The 13,950-nt window shown below is 40.4% G+C and overlaps 1 protein-coding gene across 5 annotated transcripts in view; it reads right to left on the bottom strand.

Moving 5' to 3' along the window:
* Positions 1-3,558: 3,558 nt before the first annotated feature.
* The window catches only part of LOC134218388 (rap guanine nucleotide exchange factor 4), a 666,467-nt gene continuing 656,075 nt past the window's right edge, over positions 3,559-13,950 (bottom strand). For all 5 annotated transcript variants that reach the window (XM_062697317.1, XM_062697318.1, XM_062697322.1 and 2 more), the window contains 2 exons: positions 4,378-4,556; positions 3,559-4,305 (listed from right to left, as the gene is read on the bottom strand). In XM_062697317.1, the coding sequence (XP_062553301.1) occupies positions 4,181-4,305; positions 4,378-4,556 (304 nt within the window). In that variant the 3' untranslated portion in view covers positions 3,559-4,180. The remainder of the gene's footprint in view (positions 4,306-4,377; positions 4,557-13,950) is intronic.

Below are 13,950 nucleotides of genomic sequence, written 5' to 3'. Positions count from 1 at the left end.
TCAGAAGTAAAATTCACATCATAATTTTAGATGTACTCATAAAGCTTCAGTAGGGCTATATTTTTTTTAAGGATACATTGCTCTAAATATAACATCTAAGGCTGGAGAGTAAAAACACTCCAAAATGTCACGTGTCATTTGACATAATGTCATTTGAATAACATTTTGCCTCCCACGCCCCAGATTACATATTTACAGCAATGTCTTGTTAGACAAAGTTGTAGCCACATTTAAGCGCTATAAGTTCGTCATACATCAAGAATCAATAGCTAACTTCTGAAAAAAGTTCTGGGAAAATTATACAAACGAATGCAATGACATTTTACAACACTGTGCATGACTATCATTTATTTTTTGTTGCAATGAATTTCGTTCATCCCACTCAGAGTAATGATATTTTAAAAGGCAAAATCATGTCAAAAACAAAATTCAATGAAATTTCTCAGAATATAATTTTCTCTGTCGATGATGCTGTTGATAATGAGAATATAAAATTTACTCAACTGTAAGTTAGGCCGATACAAATATTAAATTTGTTTTATGTCACCCCCTCCCTTCAACTTTCCAAAAATATTGAGGGGGCGAAAAAAATTTTTTTTGGCGGTTTATTTTTTTTTATTTTGAACATGTGCATCACTGTTTTTATCTTGGTACGAAATATGTCATTTATAGACCATACATTTGTCACCCAGAGTATTTCAAATGAAAATAACAGCAGATATAGGGTAACCGTCGGTAATGTTGGCCCTGGATGGGACATTGGCTCATCACGCAAATTAATCAATATTTCAGCGATAATACGACGATCGTGGATGATAGATAGGGTATAGGATGTATTTTGGACCACCCTTACAGGGGCTTTTATTTTGGACCACCAAGAGGAATTTGCACTCAGTGGTCCAAAATATGAGCCGTCGAACTGGTGGTCCAAAATACCTCTCTAACCCTATAGACGAGACATGTCAGTCACTCATCGATCCAGCTGATCAGCTGAAACGTTAGCTGATCAGCTCTCCTAATTCAGATATAGGGAAAGGTTGACAATTCTCCGACGGCAGCAGGCGGGATTCCGCCTCGGAAGATAATGTGAGAATCATTCTGTCACGCTTTGCATCATCCTGAAACAGGCCATTGAATTTCAAGAGTTCCTTCATTTGGTACTGATTGACCACGGAATCGTGAGTGAGTACAAAAGTGAGATAAGGGTGCATGCGTTATACCTCTGTTGCTATTTCCCATCGTAGTCGACGAAATCATGGACCTCTCTAGCAATCGAACGAGATTATGATACTGATCTACTAACGCCACAGCGCGCTACCAAGTAGAGTAGACTGAATGACCTGGTCGCATGCTTGGGCAAACAGTGAAGAAGGTCGAAACCAAAGCCAGCCAACGTCGAGCGGCGGACCAAGATCAACATAGAACATGGAGATCCAATCTGTCCAGGCAATGCACCAAACCTCGAATACTCAACTCTAACGTGAAATCTATGATGTTATACGCCAGTGAGACTTGGTAGTTGGTTTTGCTAGAGATCACATAGTAGACTTGGTTTTGGCAGAGATCACATAGATTTGCAAGTATTCATCACCCGATGTCTATGTTTTACAGCTCGGGCACTGGATCCCGAATGCTGAGCTCACAACTGGATCCCGAATGCTGAGCCCCATCGACGATGCCATCGAGATCCAATATCAACGGCAACTCAACAGTGTGAATGGGCGTAGGCCGGCCACGGACAATGTAAGAGCAGGGACGAAATCTGCAAGCAAGCGTTGGAATCCGGCAAAACATCGCATATCGCAGCAAAGGCAGACCCAGTATCGTCTGGCGGCAAAACCCTAACAGAGAAATAAACAAAGTAGATAGGAATCAGACTCGGGCTCAAGTCAAGGGTGTATAACTTTAACATTGGCCCCATGTATTCTAAAAGGTGCTAAGAACATAAGAGAATTGGATCTCACTTAATAAATGCCACATGTGCATAGGTACTGAGAAAAAAACCAATCCTAGTGCCGTATAGCCTATATGTATTGTGTAACTTTGATTAGCTAAGTACTAGAGATTTATTTTACAACTTGTTTGGAAGAATGTTTTATTTTTCATAAAACAAGTGGAACTGTAACTCAAAAAGCAAGGTTGTTTTTCAGTGTATCGTACCTTGGAGTAAGGTAAACCAAAATCTGCAACCAGACACCTGATAAGACATTTCAGATCGTGTAACGATTGGGAAGTGCTCAGGCAGCAACCGCCGTGCATGAGCCGAAATGACCTCCTTATGACTATACAGAAACCCCCGCAGCTGATCCACGCATATTTCTTGCATGAGTAAGTTCAGCGTCCATTGCATCCTCTCTACGGGTTTATCCGAGGACGTATCTATGCCGCTAACAAGTAGCATGGCATTTCAATAATTTTAGGAAATTGAGCATGATATGACGTGCTCCACCGATTCTACTTAAAACTTCATCTATCTATTCCGTATAGTCCGGGAAGTCTGCAATTCCGAACCTTCATAAGACATCCATGTTCAGACAACACATCTCTGATTTCAAAAGTACACCTGACTATCGCCCCAGTACAACCAATTTGAGCTTTATACTTGACTTTAACAAAAGCTCATAATTAATTGCATATTATTCGGCAAATCGGCCGTACGGAAACCATTTTTTTGTTAAATATCTTGGCTGTGCATATGCACAGCACATGTTTCCACGTGTCTTGGAGGGACTCGAACCCTCAACCTCCTATTCTCTAGATAGGCGTGATAACCCCTACACAACAAGACCACTTAAAGGTCATGTTTGCGGAAAGCCATCAGAATCCGAGTACCAACCTCCACCGCAGTTAACAAAAAAATGTTCCTGTTAACAGTTAACAAAAAAATTTTGCCGAATAATATGCAATTAATTGTAATCAAGTGTCGGCCTTCCACCGTCATTAGTCGTCTGAGTACACGCGAACTCATGCGTAGAGCAATCAAACTCATCAAATGCTTTAGCCAAGCAAGCCTTTGGCACAGCCCGTTTCCATTAGAATCCAAATTTTTCATGCAATTATTCGCATTTTTGACTTTTTTTTCGTTTCCTTGTTATTCCTTTTTATTTCCCCCCTCGTGTTTTCCAAGAGCTGTCGGACATAAAATAAATTTAATATTTGTATCGGCCTTATTGTAGACCAAAAATATGGGGAAGGAATAATGAGTCGATGTGGTGAAGTGTAGTACTGCCTCAAGGGAATTTGTCAAACGAGATATCCATATCAAAGAATCCCTTTTTCTTTCATTCATCGCATCCACTAACATTTTAAAACAACGACCGGATTACTGCCTCTGGTTGAATGAAGGGAACAAAGTAATTGGAATGCTTCAGGCTAACAATGTTTGTCACTGAGCAGATGATTTTCGTACTTTTGGATTGAGTATAATGGGTGTAAAATCTGAAGGAATCTGTCTACATTACACGTTGAAACAAGTTTCATTGGTCAAGATTGATCGTTCGATGTTTGTTTCGGTTTTCATATGAAATAAATTCGAAAGTAACAAAATAAAAGCCGTAATTAGGAAAGTACAAATTATAAAGGTTTATTCAATTAATTATTAACAAAAATAAATACAAACTGAGAAAAATAATGGAACATATATTGTAACAAAAATGCTGCTTGATTACAGTTTGTAGAAAATTATTCTTTCAAGAAGATAATGCTGTTATGATCCTATAAGTACGTATTCATTAACTGTGAGATAATGACTGAGATGAACATAACCTTAAAAAGTTAATGCTTTTTGTACATAGTTAAAATACTCTTTCTAGTTGTTCAATAAAATCACAATAATTTTTAACATGCACACTTACATACACACACACCCAGCTTCCCGAGAAAGTACATCTACCATAAGACTTTGCTCACACACTCTTCCTAACTTATCCTAGACTGAAGAAAAATAGTAATCGCGAACTCCTCCAAAAAGCGGGGGAATCCTTCGACGAAACAAGACTCGATATGCTTCTTACACGCACACACGTACACACCCAATACAGTACAGTATACATAAATTCTACCAAATTATTGTTTGAATTTTTTTTTTCTTGCTTATTCGTGGGTCCTGCTGTTTTGGAGACCCATCTCACGCCCCGCTTATCCTCTTATTAGTAGCCCGTTGTCTTCGAAATTGATCTGTTTACGATCGCCGTGGTTCCACCTTTTGGGACATGGCCGTCAGCACTCTTTGGTTGTCGATGGTCCGGAAGCAGCTGATGTACTGGCGAATTTCGTTTTCGTTCTTCGGCGAGGGTGGATCCAATACTGTGGATGGGGGAAGATGAGTTGTCGTTATTCCTTACCTATTAGAAGTAGAAATAAAGAAATCAAACATACCAAGGTGCCTGGATCTACAGTACCGAACGGTACGCATGGTTTGTGCCATCATGTGCATCTTCTCGAAATTGACCAGTCCATCGAGGCTGGTTTTGTTGCCCTCGTGGGCGAACGTCATGTCCTTGAGCAGCAGGGGCATGAAGGGGATCACCGGGGGTTGCAGCTTGCCGACGGACATTCTGTAAAATAATCAAAGAACATGATTTCAACATATTTGATACAATTCAGTAGAAGTATTTAATGTTTTCTTTCTAGTAACCATGTTTATAGTCGGCTTTTTCACGAATCTGAAAAGCTTATGAGAAGAACTGAAATTCATCTCAAATCTAAACGACCTCGCTTAATGCTCATAAAAGTCATTTCGGTAAGATCCAACTATGTTTTACTGCGATGCTTTGTCAAATCGTAGTTCAATGGTGCCGCACGTGCACACATATTTGATAATAATACGGAAATAGATTCTCGTTTGATTATTTTTTGGAAATTAATTGAACTAGTCTTCCTATTGTGAGAGGAAAAGTCGCAGCCCTCCTGTTTCTGGAAATCATCTAATGTCTAATGAATAACCGTTGCACACAATCGCTCTGTCACATAATTTATTGTCCTCATCCCAAGAAAACCCACAATAATTTTAATTTACAACTTATGACAAAGAAGACGAAGGTGACGGCATTCGGTGCTGATGGACAACCGCAGATTTCAATCACATCTTATTCTTCTGAAAAGCTACCGGGAAAACTAACCGCCGCCGCGTCGAGTGGATTGAAGGTGGGGCTTTGTTTAAGAAGATTAAATTGTTATCACTTGATCTTTCACTTTCACTCCGCGTTGCGAGTGGGTAGTAACAACACCACCGGAAGGATAAAGGGAATCTCAGGAGAAAGAGAGAGCGTTTCCCAAAGTCCGCGAAGGTTCACCAGCTGGTCGACCTTTCATGTTCAGACGACCCTCCAGTCAGCATTGCACTTCATCGGGAAGGTATACGGTAGGCAGGGACATTGCTGCGGAGCTGAGTGGTTGGTAAATATACTGACTACGTACAGCGTTAGCTTCTCGTAATAATAGGAAGAGTAAATTTAATTTGGGTTCTAATCTTCTTCGGTGTCATCTTCAGATCTTCCGGAAGGAATTTGAATGGTGTTTGGCGGGAGTTTAGTGAGATTGCATGAACTGCTCGTTCGCAGTGATAGGTAACAGCGACTGTTAAGGTATGGTAAGCTTTTCTTGTAACTTCATACTTTCATATTAAAACTTCCACAAATTAAGTTTCCACAAAGTCTGTATTTTTATAAATAAACTCAACAAATATCTAACGAATTCAACTTATGGAGCTCATAAATGTTTTGAACCCCCTTTAGGCAATAAAGATTCAAATATGATTTCCCATAATAATATGAGTTAGTTTAATATTATTCTATTTAATTTCCCTACTTTGTAAATTTACAATTTAGATGAGTATATCTCGAGGTCGTTTTCAGTGCCGCGTACTTAATTTGATACTGAAGACGTTTTGCTCGAATTTCTGCTTAAAAAAAAGTTCGGCTCTTCGCAAAGGAAAGATAATCTATAAGCATACGTCCAACTGCCACAACAACCATTACAACGATGCTGTTGGTAGTTTTATGCTGAGTTGCTTATTTAGGCTATATAAAAAATTTGCGGTACGACTATCTACCCGTTTTCGCCACAGTTACAAACCTTAACATCAATCACTTTGTCAGACGTACACATAATCAATTCCCGGTTTTCGAAACATGATTGTAAAAGTTTTGCGTCGGTTAGTATAACCTTTTGCTCCTTACGGAAGTAAGAACTTCTTCGGGCCCGTTCATACACCACGTGGACAACGTGTAGTTTATTCAAAATTTTGCACAATTTTGTGACTAGTTAATTTATAATTGGATTTCATAACGAAGATTTTGCTTCAATGAAAACTTTTCTTTTATAACATATGTCAGTCCACGTGTTAGACGTTGTTTATGGGCGTCCACTACGAGCATCAACAGGTTAATGGAAAATCGTAAAGTCAATTTGTCCCGGTTGTACTTGAGTTTGCTCCGGTACGATCAAATTTGAATGGAAGTCTATCTTGCCTGACAGTGGGGATATAACCGAAAGTCTACTCCGCATAGGGACGAGGGTGATGATGGCATGGTGGATGTATGAAAGAATTTCTATATCATGAAAGGATGATGTTGCTTATTGGACTTATAAAGGATGCTTTCCGAGTCGTATCTTGAATCCGTTAGCAAGCATTTCAAAGATTTTCGCTTAGAAGAATGTAGCATAGTGTTGACATAAATGACCGCTGTACTCTACGTAGTTGTTTTTAATAATCTGCAGTTAAATCTATCTTTGTACGGTTGCGATTGCTCATAAATTTGTTTGAAGATGGTGCTTAATGTATTTTTTTGAATACAAAGAAAACTAACAATTCAGTATAACGTCTGTTACGTTTGACCGATTTCCACAATATTCTCATACCTAAACAGACGATTATAGAGAGGTGTGATGGTCATTGAGAAAAGGGGGAGATGTATGGGTGGTGTAGAAGTAAAGCGCAAGTTTATGCATAAGTATGTTAAGCATTATAAGGCTAAGCATAATGTACGTTAAGCATGATTTATAGCCCACGTTCTTTAGTTCATGTGAGGTTCTTTGAAATTTACTATTCATCCAATTGCGAAAATTCTCCAGCAATAGTAATCCTCAACAATAAATTTTTCCGGATATAACATTGGCTTCTTTCAATCAAATGATGGAATATGATTAACAAATCACATTTACCCAGCAGACCAACTGGGTTTCTCAGTAGTAAAAGTATACAATCTGTACAATATCATATTGGTAGTTTTGGTCGTCCCTTTGTATGGAGTTCGACCATTGTGGCACTACCCAAGACTTAATCATGATTACTAGTCAAGAAAACGCCTTAGTTTCCAGATAGGGTGAAACTGCACGTAAAAAAATTAATGTTGTCTATTTTTTATATTTCTAATACTAATCTAATACATCGCATCGCATTACATCGTCCTTCGAAACGCGTAGAGGGTTGGTCTTTCGTGTCTGCTATTCAACATCGCTTTGGAAGGAGTAATACGAAGGGCAGGGATTTACACGAGTGGTACGATTTTCACGAAGTCCGTCCAGTTATTTGGTTTCGCCGACGACATTGATATCATGGCACGTAACTTTGAGAGGATGGAGGAAGCCTACATCAGACTGAAAAGCGAAGCTAAACGGATTGGACTAGTCATCAACACGTCGAAGACGAAGTACATGATAGGAAGAGGCTCAAGAGAGGTCAATGTAAGCCACCCACCACGAGTTTCTATGACGAAATCGAGGTGGTTGAAGAATTCGTGTACTTGGGCTCACTGGTGACCGCCGATGACGATACCAGCAGAGAAATTCGGAGGCGCATAGTGGCTGGAAATCGTACGTGCTTTGGACTCCGTAAGACGCTCCGATCGAATAGAGTTCGCCACCGTACCAAACTGACTATCTACAAAACGCTCATTAGACCGGTAGTCCTCTACGGACACGAGACCTGGACGATGCTCGTGGAGGACCAACGCGCACTGGGAGTTTTCGGAAGGAAAGTGCTGCGTACCATCTATGGTGGGATGCAGATGGCGGACGGTACGTGGAGGAGGCGAATGAACCACGAGTTGCATCAGCTGTTGGGAGAACCATCCATCGTTCACACCGCGAAAATCGGAAGACTGCGGTGGGCCGGGCACGTAGCCAGAATGTTGGACCGTAATCCGGTGAAAATGGTTCTCGACAACGATCCGACGGGAACAAGAAGGCGAGGTACACAGCGGGCAAGGTGGATCGATCAGGTGGAGGACGATTAGCGGACCCTCCGCAGACTGCGTTGTTGGCGAACTGCAGTCATGGACCGAGCTGAATGGAGATGAATGTGTGTGCTGAATGTGCAGCACAGGCCACTCCGGCCTTAGTCTGATGAAATAATAATACATCGCATTAGTCACATGGGGCCCTCCATAGCCGTGCGGTAAGACGCGCGGCTACAAAGCAAGACCATGCTGAGGGTGGCTGGGTTCGATTCCCGGTGCCGGTCTAGGCAATTTTCGGATTGGAAATTGTCTCGACTTCCCTGGGCATAAAAGTATCATCGTGTTAGCCTCATGATATACGAATGCAGAAATGGTAACTTGGCTTAGAAACAAGGATGTTATCGATCATTTAGTAATCTGCTTTCGATCATTTAGTAGTTTGTCAATGTGTTGTATGGGGGGCTTCTAGTGGAAAGGTTTATCTACAACTCTGCCTAGCAGTTCGTTGTTTGAATTTCACTTATAACGGAGCTATAGCGCTAGTAGCAGTAACTTAGACTAAATGATTGCATATTTTGTTATCATTTAGTATAAGTATAGCAACTAGCACCGTAACTCCTTTAATAGTGGAATTCGAACACCGATCTGTTAAGGAGAGTTGTGGAAAAACCTTCGCACTAAAACTCCACCATACGATACATTTTGAAATCAGGCCTCTGGAATGAGTTATTGACAAACTACTAAATGATCGAACGCAGATTACTAAATGATCGATAACATCCTTGCTTAGAAACCTCGCAGTTAATAACTGTGGAATTGCTTAATGAACACTAAGCTGCGAGGCGGCTCTGTCCCAGTGTGGGGATGTAATGCCAATAAGAAGAAGAAGAAGATTAGTCACATACATTCGGAAACTTATACTTTTCATTAACTTATGAATTTTATTAGCTTTTTGTTATGGGATCATTCATTACGTGGCATAATGAAGAGTATTTAAGTAAGTAAGTATTTTCGAATGGTTTTTTGCCATAACATATAAGGTTATTTTTTTACGTGTGGGCATGTGATGACCACGGAACAGGTTCCGGAAACCCGGAATAGTACTACAAAGCAGGTCAGTCTTCCGACACTTTAAACTTCTCCGGTAATAAAGACCAATGTATAGTACTACAAAATTTCGTAGCATTTCCCGTATCCTTATTGTGTAAGTGAATCTCGAATTACTCCAATACAATTGATAAGCAAAGCAGTATCGGTTTCAATACCGTTCTTGTTTTGTTCTTTCAAGAGGATCATGAGCAATCTCATTGAAGGCGCGCCCCTTATCAATAAGAATTCAATCCTTTCTCGCGAAAATATAATAGTAATACTGTTATTTGACCACGGATAGGAGCCCTAGCCACATCTTTGTCTTGTTTACACAATAACACCAGTAGAGCACCACACGTGAAATTTAGCTATATGTACAAAACCATTTCGAGCTAAAAAAATTGTTCAGCAAAGAGAATTTCCGTCATCTGCAGATGTGCAAAGTAAGGTTATTCATTCTTCAGATACTGCTATTGGTTGCATCATGTTTAACGACAACAGCTTATTACCCTAGCTTGAAAAATTGATTGAGTTAGGGTTCGGTTTGGCAGATCTTACTCCGTGATACACTACGTAAAAGTGATCTATCCAACGTGACAGGAAAAGGCCTACATAGAACTACAAAATAAATCTGTCTATCGACGCCTCAAACTTCTCATAAGCTAATGAGTAATCTAGAAAACATTGTTAATTATTTGTAGGGTAGAAATGGCCATGCGATGGCCACGTAACAGGTTCCATAAACCCAATATTTCCAGTGAGAAAGACTTACTTAGAGCATCATTATAAATCAGTCTTCCGACACCTTGATCTTCTGAGAATTTCTCGAGTAACCCATCAAAGTCCAATGTGGTTTTTAGAGGAATACTGGCATTTTTTTTGCACGGGATAAGATCCGAAGTCCCTGGAAAGCCCATTCCGATAGCCTAAAATGGCCTTTTGTACCGGATATTCTGGGTTCCTGGAACCTATCAAGAAACTATGGCGTTTTCAAAATTATTCATGAGATTCTGAGAAGTTTGAGGTGTCGGAAAACTGACTTGTTTTGTAGTTCAATGTTGGCCTTTTTTACCGGAAGTTCCGGGTTTCCGAAACCTTTTCAGTGGTTATCGCACAGCCAGTTTTACGCTACAAAGAAACTATGGCGTTTTCTAGATTACTTATGATATTCTGAGAAGTTTGAGGTATAGGAAGACCGATTTATTCCGTGGTTCTATGTTGGCATTTTATACCGCATATTCCGGGTTTCAGGAACCTGTTTGGTGGTCATCCGGAGGTCGATTAGTGTCTATTTGGCTGTTGTTGTCAACCATTCACATTGACCATTAATTACTTATACTAAAACACCTGTTATGACGTTAACAAATTCAAAATACTTAACATTTGCTCAAGAAACGACTTATGCCACACGTTAAAACCTTCCCCTCTGAAAGAGGAAGGGTCATCCTGAGCTTTTTATCCATCTACTTCCTGGAATTACTATTCCTTGATCACAGTTGAAACCGCTTGCATTTTAGTTAAAAATTGACCGAGAACGAGCTGTTTCAAGTGGTCAAGATTCGTCTCGGCAGTTTGACGGTAGAAAATTTTGAAAAATAACTGTGTAGGACAACTCTGGTGCGAGATTGATTCTCTCCGTTTCAGTTTCTTGTCTATTTCGTCTTTTTGTCCCTTTTGACCTTTTGTTCTTTTTAATCTTTTGTTTCTTACTACCTAACATTCGTTCCTTCACTTTTGATTTTTCAGAAAAGATCTGGAAAAGCGATTCTCGTCTGTCACGACCATTGACATGGTTGGGGGTTGGGTCCAGTAAACTTCGCGTCACGGTAAGTGACCGCAAACAAGTCAACGAGATTGCGACCTCTGAGCATTTCACTCTCGAATATAAGGTTTATTTACCGTCAGCAGTGTGTGAGATCGCGAGGGTGGTGACGGAGGGAAGTATCACATGCTACGATTTGAAACAAGGTTTCGGTCGTTTCAAGAAGGTTTCTTTGCCTCCGGTTGCGATACAGGAATGCAAACAAATGCATTCGGTTTCACAGGAGGGAGAGCAGCGGGTTTGTTCTCCGTCTGAGTCTTTCTGTATTATCTTCTCCGGGTCCGCGCTGCCTTACTACGTAGTTATTGGCAAACTTCGTCTACCTGTGCGGCTGCATGTACCGAAGGTGATGAATTGCGATAATTTAAGCAGCTGGGCCACACTGCTCAGTACTGTTGCAATAAACCTTGATGTGCATCATGCGGAGAGAAGCATGTGGATGGCGCATGCAAGACGGCACAGAAATGTGTCTATTGCAACGACGGTCCTATACATGCTCTTGAAGCTTGCCCGACGTACATACAGCGGCGAATTCACCAAAAACGGTCTCTCCAGCAGCCGTCTCGACGAAGCTACGTCGAGATGCTGATGAAGGCCGCTACACCGATTGTTTCTGATGTCCCAAGTTTTGCAAATTTCCAGCCAGAAAGAGAGCATAGAGAACGAACGGAACAACCTCCGAGCGCTCCAATGTTCACGCTTTCTGACATCGTGGAGCCCATGCTCAAAGCTTCCGACCCCGTTAAAAACATGGTGAAAACAGTTCTTCCTATTCTGACTCCTCTCCTGAAGCAGCTGGCTTCAAAAATGCCCCTGCTCGAGTCATTCGTATTTTTCGATGACTAACTTCGTCAATAAGGGTATACCAGACTTCCTTTATGCGGAGATAATACGTTCATTATTTGTAAGAAAATATGGGCACGCCAGCCAGGAGAGAAGCTTTTACACTGATTGGTCAAAAACGGATGTCTCCACTGGCTTCGGTGTCTTTTTAGCCTTGTTCCGTGTATACTGCTGAGCTAGCAGCTATACACTATTCACTCGAGCAAATCGCATCCCTACATCCTAATTTTCACCGACAGCCTAGGTTCACTGGAGGCTGTTCGGTCAATGAAACTGGTGAAGCACTCAGCATATCTCCAAGATGGGATAAGGAAAGCTTTGAGTGCTCTATCGAAACGGTCATTCACAATCGATTCCGGCAAATGAGAAAGCGGGCTCTTTGGCTAAGGTGAGCGCTGTGGAATGTATATTTACGATAGGTAAATTACCTTTGATGAATTTTTCACATTAGTTCGTCAGGAAACCTTGAAAAGCTGGCAGCAGATATGGACAAATGGGGAGTTGGGTAGATGGTTGTATTCAATTCGCACACAGGTGTCGAAGCGTTCATGGTTCAAATATTTTTGCATTTCTACTACTAGAGGTTTCAGTTCATCTTAAACCAAGTGGCACATTGCGTTAAAGTATAACCCAAAGGATGCCGAAAAACTTTGCTGAAGAAGGCACGTTGCTGAAACGTCCACGAAAAAAGATATAACGCTTCGAAAATTGAGTGTTCAAACCATATGCAAAAAATCAAACCGTCTAAGACGAATTAAGTACTGTCCATTTAATTCCACCAGTTAATTTTCGTTATTTTTGCAGATACGTATTTCGACCACAACTGTGTGGTCGAAATACGTATCTGCAAAGATAACGAAAATTAACTGGTGGAATTAAATGGACAGTACTTAATTCGTCTTAGACGGTTTAATACATTCCACTAAAAGAGCTTAATATATTTTTCTGCAAAAAATCGCCAGCACTGCCGAACTACGTAGACCAATAATTTAACTGAGTGTTATTTCGAAATAATTGATCTTATAGGGCTTTAGGGCTAATGGGAGCTATTCGGAATCATTCAAAAAAAAAAAAAAATCCCACAAGAAAGAAGATGGATGCCCTTCGATAGCTATAGGTCGTCCGGTAGTGCTGGCAGAAACATTGATTTTTCGCATATGATTTTAACAATTAATTTTCGAAATGTAATAACATATTTGTAGACCTTCCAGCTACGTACCTTCTTCGGCAAAGCCTTTCGGCATCTTCCAGACTATAGGCTAACGTATTGAGTCACGTGATTGATGATAAATTGAAGCCGCTTATAGCAAAAATGTAAAAAAGTACGTTTTCCCATACTAATCTACATATAAATTTAAAACGCGATGCGGCATGCGAGGTCGTAACCAATCGAGCCCATATTTTGCACAGTTGATTGGGGTCATAAAAAGTCAGAAAAACCTTGATCTCACTTGATTGGACGAAGGTTGCGTTTTTCCATCCAACTGCGCTCCACTCTAGTCTTCATCTTGTAGTCACTCCCCATGCCCGCCGTTAAACCCCATCTGTATGTCTTCTTCACGTTGTTGTCTCCCCGTTACAGATGTGAAACATCGCCAAGAATGTCAACGATAAGCACCCCAAATTCCTTCCCCGAGCAAAGCTTGACAGCAAAACGATAACTCGTTTTGATGTTTTGAAATCGCTTTTTGGTCGTTTTAACAGCAAAATGAGATTAAAATATGTAATCAATCATGATGATTCATATTTGAAAACAAATAATGGTTTCATTTTTGTGTCAAAATCAAAATGTATTTTCTGTATGCTCTCATTATGTTTTCAGACTTTGCTCGGGTTCCCTTCCTATTTTATATTGTATTTCCTAACCTCGACCAAACCGTGAGTCTTTCGGTTCCCCAAAACTAACCATATATATAAGAATCATAAAATGTATTGAAAAACATGATTCCGTCTCCGTAACGCCTAATGGCAAATGAGCCTACCAAATAAATGAAAGTTAAAAAAAATCTTTATATA

Source organism: Armigeres subalbatus, chromosome 2, assembly GCF_024139115.2.
Source record: "Armigeres subalbatus isolate Guangzhou_Male chromosome 2, GZ_Asu_2, whole genome shotgun sequence".
Lineage (NCBI taxonomy): Eukaryota > Metazoa > Arthropoda > Insecta > Diptera > Culicidae > Armigeres > Armigeres subalbatus.
Note: the sequence above shows the minus strand (reverse complement) of the source record. Positions and strands in the feature narration are given on the sequence as shown.